Here is a 12,796-nt window from a genome sequence, read left to right as displayed (position 1 = left end):
TGAGTTTAAGACCTGTGTCAGGCTCTGTGCTGACAGCTCAGAGTCTGGAGCCTGTTCCAGATTCTCCCTCTCTTTCTCTGCCCCTCCCCTGCTTGTGCTCACTTGCTCTCTCTCTCTCTCTCATAAATAAACATTAAAAAAAATTAAATGTGCACGATTAGGGATCACCAAACATATCTGGAACATCTCCATCATGAGACCAACTAGCCAAACGTCAAGTACAGAAACACACACACGAGAAAGAAATGAAGATAATGAAGGAAAGAGGAAACAACTAAATAAAAAAAACCTATCTTCAAAGATATTAGAATGGCATTACCTCTGCAAAATGATAGTTATCTTGTACAATAATATGAGAAGCAATTATAAGTTCTTTTTATCTAAGAACCAGATCCTAGCAATTTAAAAAATGAACCATTAATTGATTATTTCATATACAGTTATAAAGGTAAAATAAAAGAAAATCTTCTAGAAAGTAGAACAAGAGATTAAAAGAGACAGGGGAAAAGAGGTAAAAGAATTAATGAATACATCAGAGCAAAAGGTACAACATCTAGCTAATGGTGGGTCAATAAAGAGAATAAAGACAATAGTGGAGAGAAAATTAGCCATGATGTTGCAGAGGAAAATATCCCAGAAACAGGGGTTTCCAGATGAAAAGGATCTACTGAGTATCCAGTATAATGAATGAAAAAAGACCCATAAGCAGTGATATCTGAAATTTTAAAGCCCCAGGCTTCAGAGATTAAAAACTGATCATGCACAAAAGAAATGAAAATCTGAATGATACCAAGCTTCTCAATAAAAATCTTTGATGCCATCAAAAAACACCTTTATAATTCTGTAAGGGAATAATTTTCTTTTTTTTTTTTAATGTTTATTTATTTTTGAGAGAATGAGAGACAGAGCACAAGCCGGAGGAGGAACAGAGAGAGAGGGAGACACGGAATCTGAAGCAGGCTGCAGGCTCTGAGCTGTCAGCACAGGGCCCGATGTGGGCTCGAACCCGCAAACCATGAGATCATGACCTGAGCCCAAGTCGGTTGCTTAACCAACTGAGCCACCCAGGCACTCCATGTAGGGAAATGATTTTTAATCCAGTTATATACTCATGGAGATTATCAATTAAATGTGAGGGTAGAATAGAAACATTCAGGAGCACCTGACATCAGGTCATGATCTTGCAGCTCACAAGTTTGAGCCCTGCATCAAGGCTCTGTGCTGACAGCTCAGAGCCTGGAGTCTGCTTCCAATTCTGTTTCTCTCTCTCCCTGCCCCTCCCCTGCTCATGCTCTGTCTCTCTCTTTCAAAAATAAATAAAAACATTAAAAAAATTTTCAGGTGTGTAAGTTTCTAAAAATCGACCCCACCCCCCTTTGCACTTTTAACAGAAAGGTGATGGAGGAGACATTCTACCAAAACCAAGGAGAAAGGAAGGCAATGGGATCCAGGAAACGGTGCTCTGACACAGAGTGCACGGAGAGACTCCCAGGATGGCAGGAACTAGTATTTTTCATTCTAAGTCTTTTGGTTCCATTTGACTTTTGAGCTATGTGACCATGTCACTCAGATTAAAAAATAAAGTTTAATTAAGGAAAAAAAGAAAACCAATGGTTGAAACACGTAAGCATAAATTCTGCTTGCCAGACAAAAGAGAGAGGAGGGGAAGAGAATTCTGGAGAGTGAAGTGGAGCATGGAAATCTGTGTCCAGAGCAGAACTGGCTCCGAAAGCGGAGCCAGAATCACGAGAGATGGTGGTGTGCCCATGCACTCGTGAAGAAGGAGCTCTGAAAGTGTTCCTTTCCAGGCTTGTTTCCCTCTAGATGCATGCACCCGCCTGGGATGACGAGAGATGCTTCCAAGACATCCCAGCTGTGATCGCTGTACACCAGGGCAGAGCCCGGGGAGGGAAGGGTTTGCTGGAAACGACCCGTGTCTCAGAAACAACAAGGCTTGTCGAGGGGTGATGGGGAACAGGGCCACCAGTCATGGGAAGGTGTTGAAAACACCACCCAAGTTTGTTAAGTTGCTGCCTCCCCCAGCATGACATCACCCTCCGCTCTCCAGTTAGCAGCCTGGTCTAAAGCCAATGTATGTGACAAGGGTCCGTGTGCAGTGCTACTCAGGGAACCTTAGAAAAAGTTCCCTCCCCTACCACTTTGAGGAAGTGTGAGCATCGGTTTGTCTGAGTGCTTTGGAGAAGAGAACACAAGGCAATTGACCTCAAATGAGTTCCTACTATGTGCGAGGCAGGCAAGGTACATTTTCTCATGCAAGTTACCTGCTGCTTTAGGTGGGTGCAAGTGCCATCTACATGTCTCAGATGAGGAAACGGATGGGTGGCAAAGCTAGTAAAAAGTGGAAATGAGACTTGATGTGGTCTGCTTGACCTCAAAGCCTCCCATACTGAGAAATGGATGTAGAAAAAGCACAGGGTCAAGCATTCAGCCAAGACTTAAAGCATAGCAGTAACACTTGTCCTGATGAGGCACGAATTCGAGTTGCTTTCTCTCCAGACCATCTCTGCCCTTTTTCAGGTATCTAGAACCTTCTGCCCCTCTCCCCACTATGCTTATCAGTCTCAGATTCACTGGATTTTGCCATTTTTATACTTTAAGATTAGATGCATGAGCGTCTGTGAGACAGAAGGGGATGTGCCTAGATTTGGTCAGTACGGGCTTCCACAGCTTATTTTTCCTCCCTCCCTCCTGGGGGCCAGAGACTGGCTCTCCTTCCCCTTTCCAAAAGAGTCCTGATGGTTTTGGTTGGGCTGGTCATCCATAGCCCTTGGGATGCTCCCTTAGAGTTGGGACAAAGAAACAGAGCAGAGTAGCATGTTACTCAAGGGCCCCCAGGTTGGTGAGCAGCGGCCAGGGGGACAGGCAATTGGGAATCAGGCAGCACCAAAGCCTTTAGTACTCACATTGCTTTCCCCTGGAATGCATCTACCACTGACTGACTACCAGTTACCATTAACTGAGTGCTTATGAGGAGCTTGGTCCTTATCAGTGAATTCTTCTTAGCTCCGCTTTACAGATGAGCTATTTGAAGCTGGAGAAGCTCAGAAACATGACGGCGCTCATCTTATTAGTGAGCATGGAGTTTACATTTTCACTTCCAACCTTGTTCCAATTCTTGTTATCAGACTCAAACTTGTCCAGCTCTAGACTGAAGTTCTTTTTTCAAGAACCCTTGACAAGAATGGGTTGCAGTTCAAGAATATGGGGACCAAAATATTTTCAGAGTTACCTAACAATATGTAAGAAATAAATTCACACGGGGCACCTGGGGGGCTCAGTTGGTTAAGCATCCGACTCTCTTGATTTTGGTTCAGGTCACGATCTCACAGTTCGGTTCATGAGTTCAAGCCCTGTGTTAGGCTCTGTGCTGACAGTGCAGAGCCTGCTTGGGATTCTCTCTCTTTGCCCCTCTCAGGCTTATGCACACAGGCTCTTTCTCTCTCTCAAAATAAATAAAACTTAAAAAAAAAGAGAGAAATTCACACGTTAGCATTTCCTACAAAAGGAATTCACGATTGGGAAGGGATTACAATATTTCCATTTATGTGTGATAGTTTTTTTTTTGCCAATTAGCAATAATTACTGTGACTGAAATACTATATGTATTGTATACCATTAATATGAAGAAACAAATGTTGTTTTATGTTTTAGGTGAGGATATTAAATTCTTTTTTTTTTTTAAGATTTTAGTTTTAAGTGATCTCTATACCCAACATGGGGCTTGAACTTAGAACCATGAGATCAAGAGTCACACGCACTACTGACTGAGCCAGCCAGATGCCCCAAGGAGGGTGTTAAATTCTATCATGCTTTTCAATCTCTGTACGGTGTCTTTTCCTAACTAAAACCAAGTGATAAAGGACATCATGTCCCACAGAGTTTGGAACAGAGTTCATCCCCAAGTTTTCTGGTGCCTACCTCAACCTGGAAAAGTATCTTTAACAATTATTCTGTTAGCCAACATTTGTAATGTGCCCCTTTGCCTCTTCCATTCAGAGACATTCTTTTTGCTGATTAACCTCATTCTCTCTGTCTTCTGCTTCCTTATGAGAACAAAAACACCTGGCATTTCTCTAGTGACAGTCTCCAGAAAATTAAATAAAAGAGGAACGTTAAGAAGCACCTCCTAAACCTCCAGTGTCTGTTTTGTTACTTTAACAGCTGCCTCCTGGCTTCTCCATTAAGCCAGGTACTTACTCTGCTGGGGTGGGAAGTGCCTCCTCTTGACAGTGAACCTGAACCATACAATAAAGGAGGGTTTTCAAACTGGGTTCCCTGGAGCCCTTGGGGACTCCAAGGGGATCCCTTGGGTGGGCTGGGGGGACAGCAGGCTCTGGGTCTGTGTGTGATGGAAGCAGAGCTATATGGCTTTTATATTGGGTACCATGTACAGTTTTGCAGGAATAAAAAAGTTCTACAGCCACAAAAAATTTTGAAAGCCGCTCTATATAGACTTGAAGTCCCTCCCAGAAATTTGGAACAGTACCATCTGCTGAACTCTAAAGCTAAGGAAAGGTAAGATCCTTCACCAACATCTGACATTATAATGAGAAGTAGTTATAAAATGATCCTGCAAAATGACGGGATGTGTTAAGTCGGTGGTAACAACACGGCAATGGTTATGATGCAGGAAATGTGTGTGGGCGGTCATTCTGTCTACTGAACCGGAAGCCAAGGTCGGCGGTTCTTACAGAGGGACTCTGGCTATCGAACTGGATCAGGCTTGCACCAACGGAAGGGGAGAACACCGTAGATCAGTAACAACTGTCATCAAATATTTGCTTTTGCTTTAAAAATCAACTCCTTCCCCTTCTTTTATAACTATGTTCTCTTTTTAATTTTTAAAAATTAAAAAAAAACCTTATTCATTTTGAGAGAGAGAGACAAAGCATGCAAACAGGGGAGGGGCAGAAACAGAAAGAGAGAATCCCAAGTAGGCTCCTCACTGTCAGCGGGGAGCCCGATGACACAGGGCCTGAACTCATGAACTGTGAGATCATGACCTGAGCCGAAATCAAGAATCAGATGTTTACCTGACTGAGCCACCCAAGTGCCCCACAACTGTGTTCTCTTAATGCCTACTTCATGACTAGACAGTTACCCTTTGAGATCCACACTGTACACATTAAAAATGATCAGAAAATACCACTATCTGCATGTCTCATATTTTTAAGGTTTCCTTTTCATGAAGTTATGGATATTTGAGCTTATCTTCTAAACTCTAGATTCTTTAAAAAAATTTTTTTACTCTTTCTTTTTTCTTTCTTTCTTTTTTAAAAATTATTTTTATAGAGACAAAGTGCAAGCAGGGGAGGGGCAGAGAGAGAAGGAGACACAGAATCCAAAGCAGGCTCCAGGCTCTGAGCTGTCAGCACAGAGCCCGACACGGGGCTTGAACTCATGAACCATGAGATCATGACCTGACCTGAAGTCGGACGCTCAACTGACAGAGCCACCCAGGCGCCCCAATGTTTATTTATTTTTGAGAGAGAGAGAGAGACAGAGAGCAAGAGAGAGAGCAGGGGAAGAGCAGAGAGAGAGGGAGACACAAAATCTGAAGCAGGCTCCAGGTTCTGAGCTGTCAGCACAGAGCTTGACACAGGACTCAAACACATGAATCGTGAGATCATGACCTGAGCTGAAGTCGGACGCTTAACCAACTGAGCCCTCGGGCCCCTAAACTCTGGATTCTTAAAAAGAAGGATCTAATTTCGTTCATCTCTGTACTACTGCTTGAAGCACCTAACAGTGCAGGCATGCCTCAGACCTCACAGGTTTGGTTCTACACCGCTGCCATAAAGTCAATATTGTAATAAAGCAAATCGAATACATATTTTTTTTGGTTTCCCAGTACATAGAAAAGTTACATTTACATTGTACTGTAGTCTATTAAGTGTGCAATAGCATTATATCTAATGCACATACTTTAATTAAAAAATACTTCATTGACACAGAGACACAGAGTGAGCAAATGCTGTTGGAAAAATGGCGCCGACAGACCTGCTCAATGCCGGGTCACCACAAACCTTCAATTTGTAAAAAATTGCAGTATCTGTGAAGCGCAATAAAATGAGGTCTGTCTGTACCTTGCTTATGAAGCAAGCACTAGATAAATATTTTGGAATGAAGGGCTCCCTGTCTTATGACCTGGAAGTCGGTGGGCTGCTCAGCACGCCACAACCCATCAAAACAGACATGCATGGATTTTAAATCGCTCCTAATCCAAATGGGTTTTAATTCTGTTTTCTGTTCTTTCCTTTCTGTCCAGGACAACCAAATAAAACCCCAAACAGATGGCTCAGCTTTCTTGGTGTGGAGGGAAATGTAAGGACAAACAGCCTCTGCGATGCCAATTTTCCTTAAGCCCCGATCAGAGGAGACTTGTGGAAAAAAAGTCACAAAATATCGTGGCAAATGGGCTTCTAAGGTGTGAGGCCTAGCCCACTCTGTGCCGGGACTGTCCAACTAATGTAAAAACCCGCCGGAGCAACCAGAAAGTTGCCCAGTGGCCAATATATGTCATCCTTTCCAGGTATTAACTTCCAGATTACTCCTGTTCTGTAAAAACACATACTGTCTGAGACAGTGATGATGATGACGACAGCAGTGAAATCCACCGAACACTATACGGCAGGCACTGGCTGAGCCCCTCATGCCCATGGTCTCACTTACACTCCACAACCGCCCACCGAGGTACAGGGCTATTATGACTTCCAGGTGCCACGTGATCATCCCACACATGACCCTGAGGGCCACTTGACGAAGGACTCGGGGTTTCTACCGCCCAATGGGACTTACCGAGGAAGCACAGAGTTAGGTGGCCTGGATTTTGCAGGAGATGCGACTTTCGGTTCTGGCCCAGAGCTCCCGGAAGGTCCTGGCAGAGAGTCCTGCGCTGGCCCGGGCTGGTTCGGAAGTACTTCTCTTGCCGAAGTCAGGAGATGCTCTTTATCTTTAACTTCTTTTTCCCGGGACTTGGCTTTGTGTTCTGCCAGAAGGAGGTCAAATTGCTTTTTCCGGCCTGGGACTGCCCTCCGATGGCTTAGCGAATGCGTCTAAGGAGAAGAGAGATGAAAAGCACAGCCTCTTTGATCAGCACATAAACCTGCTTCCCCGGGCCCTCCATTTCAGAAACAGCAATTCATGGGAATTTGGAGGTGCTTGAAAAGTCAACTTCAAGGCAACGGCTCCTGTTCTGTGGCTGGGAAGAGGCAGACACCACACAAACGCAACCATGCCCTACACTCCTGGCGTTAAGAAGCCGAAGCTCCCTCCAGAAAATGGCATAGGACGACCAGCTTCGGCGCAGAGCCCCTGGAAACCTCTCTGGATGAAAGGCAATGGTGAGGGCGCGCTAGAGTTAATCCAGGTGCAGGTGGGAGGCGGGCTTTGGCCCAGACACACAGAGCCACCGAGCAGAGGGGCCACGACCTCCAAGCCCGGGGAGCGCTAGCACTTCAGTATGAAATACGGGCTCAGGGGCTACCCGATGGCGGCTGCCTCGGGTCGGCTGTCCCCCTGGCCACCGGCGTGGCCAGATCAGGGGCGCGGCCGCTCGTCCTCCCCTCCGGGGCTGCCTTTCAGGCGCTGCCGCCGTCGCCGCCGCTCCCGCATACATTAAAACGTAGCAGGGTTTAGAACCGCCTGTGAGTGCCTATAAATACAATTTACTGTCTGGCCTCACAAGTAACAGGGGAAGCCTATTTTTTTTTTTTCCTTCTTAAAAAGCCAGCCAGCTTGCGGCAGGCACTCTGCTACCATGGAAGAGAAGAAAGCATTTCCCTTACAAAGAACAGCTGGGGGTCATGTCGAGGTTCCACACCCTGCCGTGTGCAGAGAGTGGCATGCAAACATTTCGACAAAGGCCCCAGCGAGAGCAGGAAGTATTTTTTATGGAAAGAGAAATACCTTGCAGGTGAGGGATCTTGTGCAAGGTTTCTTTGTCTCGGGATCCAATACTCCACAGTGTTTATTTGGGTCAAATTCTCTCTCTGGTTTAAGAAACAAACAAAAAATATAAGAAAAAAGGAGACTAAGTAGGATTTGGCATTAAGACTACATTTAAAAAAAAAAGCACATTTGCACCAACAAGTGAGACATTGTCAGGCAATCTGGTTTTTTGGTTTGTTTGTTTTGTTTTTCTTTTTCTTTCTTTCTTTTCTTTTCTCTCCCCAACCGGCTGCTAAAATGCTTTGAGAACCGTTCAGGGGAAAATGGCGCTCCCCTTTGACCCCTGAGTTCCAGGTCCAGCTTCGGGAGGGATGTGAACACAGCAGAAGGTGGCAGGAGGAGGGTGCCAGGCAGACACTGGAGGGCGAGGAGCCCGATGCCGTCACACTTTTTGTCACTTAAATGGTTTCCGGGATATTGGCACTTTGGGCATAGCTGGTTGCAGACCAGGGAGAGGGCCTGAGGACCAAGGGCCACTGTGTCCTGGGCAGCTCCCCCCAGCTTGCCTTCCCCGCTAGATTTTAGCCATTTAAGTGAGAGATTATTCCTCGACAGGTCAGTGTGACGTGCCTCTCTTTTGTGCTTTGCAACATCCTCAGCACCCGGGTTTCCGTGCAGTCTTGCTGACCAGAAATGTCCTTTACCTGATCCGGGAATGTTCTGGCCCTGTCACAGGCTGTGCTCTATGTGTGTCGGCATAGTTTTAAGTTGCAGAGAGGGCGGGGCCTGCTAGTCTCCCCGCTTGCTTTGCACCCAGCATGGGCCCTGTTGCTCCAAATGGGAACAAGCCAGGGCTAGCCAGCCGGCTAGAGACGAAGGGCGGCTGCAGCGAGGCCAGGCTCTCTCCCCGGACTGTGGATGGCTCACGGTGAGGTCACTTCTACGGAGGCTGCAAGTTATGCCCACTTTGGATCCTTTGCTCCTTCCGGATTACACCAATGTTCCTCTCCCCCTGGAGAAGGAGGGGACATGAGGGTATCCCTTAAGGACCCTTGAGGTTCAAAGGTCCACCTGTCAGGTGGTCTGTGCTCTTTCTGGAAGGCACCCAGCAAACACCTGAGTCCTGCAGCAAAGGGCTGACGCAGCTCCTCTGGACATTCAGAGAGGCCTGGCAGCCGTGTTAGTGGGTGGGCATGTGGGTGGGGGTTATACATAAATTTGGTGGAATGTTTCCTTAAGAGGTTCAAATGGCTGAACACTAAAAAGAGGTTACTTTGGAGTAAGCTCCGAGCACAATAACTGCATATGTGCTGTTTTTAAAAGAAGGATTGGGGGGCGTGCTGGTGGCTGCATTGGTGGTGATGATGATGGGTTTGATAGAAACCATTCTGACATTCAAGACAGATTTACTGGTTGGCTATCAAAATGCCTCCCACCTCTTTCTTTTTTGCTTTTGTCATTGTTTTCTTCTTCTCTTTCAAAGACTTTATTTTTAAGTAATCTCTACACCCAATGTGGGGCTCAAACTCATAACCCTAAGATCAAGAGTTGCATGCTCTACTGACTGTGCCAGCCAGGCGCCATCCCCACACCCCCCTGCCTTTTTCTAGCTTCACTTTTAGGACTAGGAAACTGTGAGGCCTGGGGATGCCTGTTTCCTAGGAGCCCTCACTGCCCACCAATGAGGGCCTGGGTGCCAGGCCCCAGGCTGCTGCCATGGAGCTCGTTCCCTATGGCCTGTCAGAGTCAGACCCAGGCCTGGCTCCACACCAGCCCTCATGCTGGCCTTCAACTGAGCAGGTTGCTTGGCCGGGCGGTAGAGCTGGCCTCCAAATGTCGAAGTGAGATAGAAACAAGTGAGATAGAAACAAAAGACCCAGGGAGACAAAACAACCAACAAAATGCAAATCCGACAGACACCAAGAAACACTCCTATCCAACTTCAGGTTGGGGTGCAGGCCGGCGGTCATGGTCATGCTTCTGCCTCTGGACACTGCCAGCTGGGCCTGCTGGTTTTCCCAGGGATGTTACCACTGGCTCTGCAGAGTGAAATCGAACTTTCCATTCAGGAAGAGAGCCAGGAGTAGGGGGCTCTCATCTGCATTGTGAGGCCCCCCAAGGCTCAGAGAGCCCTGGGCTCTACTTTCCTTCCTCAACAGTGGGTGAATAGTACCTAGAGAGATTTTTAGGGTAAAAATTTTCTGAATGATTTGGTCCAAAATACTTTTAAGAAATATATATGTATTTAAGTTATAGATGTAAGACAGGAAAACCAAAATACAGATCAACACGAAGTAGAAAATAAAAATGACTCACAATTCTTAGGTTGATTAAGAATTATACTCCTGGGACACCTGAGTGGCTCAGTCAGTTGTGTGTCTGACTTTGGCTCAGGTCATATCTCACAGTCTATGAGTTCGAGCCCCGCGTCGGGCTTTGTACTTACAGCTCAGAGCCTGGAGCCTGCTTTGCATTTTGTGACCCCCTCCCTTTCTGCCCCTCCCCCACTCACTAAGTGTTTAAAAAAAAAAAAGAAGTATGCTCCTCTTAGAGAGCACAGTTTTTCTTTCACAGGGTGGCTTTTGCTATATATTTTTTTTCTAGTCAACATTTGATAAATGCCCATAGTGTGTGAAGAAGTTATAAGGTTTATAGCTTTTCTTGGTCTTTTGGAGGAAGCAGAACCACCAGATTTAGTTCTACAACAAATCCAAAGCCACTATGATCCCCATGGGGGCCTCTAAGGGCAACCTCAAAGACTGGCCATTTGCATCTTTCCAGGCATCCAAAGTGTCTATGCAGACAACCAAGTAGATCCGGGAAAAATCCCTCAACACCTCACCTACTCTGCCAGTCCGAGCGTTCCAGAATGGGCGTTCCAACCTGGTTACGTGGGAAAGGCATAGGTAGCCCCAGACCACAGAACCAACATGGCAATGCACTGGACCAAAGGACAGAGGGGGGCCGATGGCGCCATCCTGAGCTTGCCCTGAGGTACTGTAGGCTATCACTGTGGTTGTCTACCTTCCTTGTGCTGAGACTTCCATGGAAACCCGGGGTGGGGGGTAGGGGGGCAGTTCAGCCTGTCAGCACCCAGCAGGACCATCAGAATGCACAGGCTGTTGTGGTCGGTTGAAAGCATCCCGCCTCCCGGGTCAATAGGATCAACTTCCACCGAGCACTGAGGGGCGCAAAGGACCTCGTCTGGCCCAGAAACAAGAGAACAAGAACAAGGTGGAGGTTTACCTGTTTGCAGGTAAATTCCGTGTCTCCCTTAAAGTGAAACAGACCTGCTTAATCATAAGAACACACCACTCCTTGGTTATGGATGCGATCCAGAGGCAGTCTAATCATGAGCCCAGCTCTAAGGACACAGACACATACCTGAAAGTCTCCTGTAAGGCTTGTTGTTGTTTTTGGTGCCATTTTGGTGTTTCTTGTCTATTGTGGTGGACAAAATTCCTTTGCCATTTAAAATCTTCTCTGGGGAGGGTGGCACTGACTTGGACATCAAGACTGGCTTAATTAAAGGTGGGGTGGAGACGGCAGAGGACGAGGTGGAGCAGGAGGTAACCGCAGTAGTGGTTGTTGAGTTCATTTTGACATTGGCACCATCTGCCTTCACTAGGTTAGGAATTTTCTCTAAACTGACTACAGGAACTGGAACGCTGAAAAATAAAGGAATAGACACACACAATTGCCTTCTTTGATACATCTGGTTCGCTGAGAAGCTACACCCGCTTATCCTCCTCAGAACACTTCCTTATCACTTATTTATACTCCTCTTACAAGCGAGCAGCATGATTCTCATTTTGATGGGAGGGAGATTTGTGCCTGGGAAAGGACCAACGGGGGGTTCGAGGCTGGCGCAGCGCCAGGCAGGGCATCAGAGCTGACTGATTACCTCCTGTACCTGCTGTCCTCATAGACCCTGCAGCTCCCCCTTCTCAGCCCTGACATGTCGGCGGTCTCTGAGATAACACCTTGGGCAGAACAAGGTGTCTGCTGTGAAGCTCAGGAAGAGATGCTGTTTGTCCCCTGAAGAGGGTGTGCCACCGTGCCACTTGCTGACTCACATCACGTGCTGCTCGCTAGTCTCCCACCTCGGCGATCAGGCCTGACATCTGCTTAGCTCGGGAGCGCTGACAGGCTCACGCGGCACGGAGGCATGGCTGTGGGCCAGGGAGCCACGCTACCTGCTGTTGGAGGACTTCTGGATCACTCCTGTCCTGGGGATGGGCTCGGACTGAGAGCGGCACCATGTAACATTATCCAACATGCCGTTTTAGGCAGCTAGTTATGTAAATAGGCAATTCTCAAGGCTGGCAGGTGAGAGGATGAATTTTAAGAAGACAGCACGAAGGTGTATGTTTGCTCTTCAAAATCTGTCACCTTAGCCCCACTTCCCTGCGATTTCTCCAGTAATGGATAAGCATTTGATTTCTGCGCATTTAATGCCGGGGGACCCTGTGTCTGGGGTGGGGAGGGGCTGTGGAGGATTCTGTCTCTGGGTCTTAAAAGATGAGATGAGATGAATAAGCTTTTCTTTGGTACCTGAACTGTTCTCTTTCTTCCTTGCAGGAGGGCAGAACGCTAACATGTCAGTCCCCCAATCATCTCTGAGAAAGGCTGACTTAGCTATTTGAATGCCAAATGATCTAGAATATAGCTTATACATGCATGCAGACAATGTAGGGCATGAGAGAGAGGTTGGTTTTGCAGGGGAGAAGTCTCATCTGTCCACGTGGCTGGCTAGCTCCTCTCAGATTTAGCCACAGATCATTTTTTGGACCAATTTGTTCACAAAAGTATTTGAGGGACTCCTCAGCCCTTGCCCCTTTGCTGACTTTGAAACAGGATCACAGGTGTTATTTATAGGTCTTTG

At 46.8% G+C, this 12,796-nt stretch overlaps 1 protein-coding gene across 10 annotated transcripts in view; it reads right to left on the bottom strand.

The window, feature by feature from the left end:
• The window catches only part of ATXN7L1 (ataxin 7 like 1), a 248,188-nt gene that overhangs the window by 22,717 nt on the left and 212,675 nt on the right, over positions 1–12,796 (bottom strand). For all 10 annotated transcript variants that reach the window (XM_029927361.1, XM_029927367.1, XM_029927385.1 and 7 more), the window contains 3 exons: positions 11,296–11,579; positions 7,930–8,012; positions 6,820–7,076 (listed from right to left, as the gene is read on the bottom strand). In XM_029927361.1, the coding sequence (XP_029783221.1) occupies positions 6,820–7,076; positions 7,930–8,012; positions 11,296–11,579 (624 nt within the window). The remainder of the gene's footprint in view (positions 1–6,819; positions 7,077–7,929; positions 8,013–11,295; positions 11,580–12,796) is intronic.

This window comes from Suricata suricatta, chromosome 2 (genome assembly GCF_006229205.1).
Source record: "Suricata suricatta isolate VVHF042 chromosome 2, meerkat_22Aug2017_6uvM2_HiC, whole genome shotgun sequence".
NCBI lineage: Eukaryota > Metazoa > Chordata > Mammalia > Carnivora > Herpestidae > Suricata > Suricata suricatta.
This window is presented reverse-complemented; position numbering and strand designations above follow the sequence as displayed.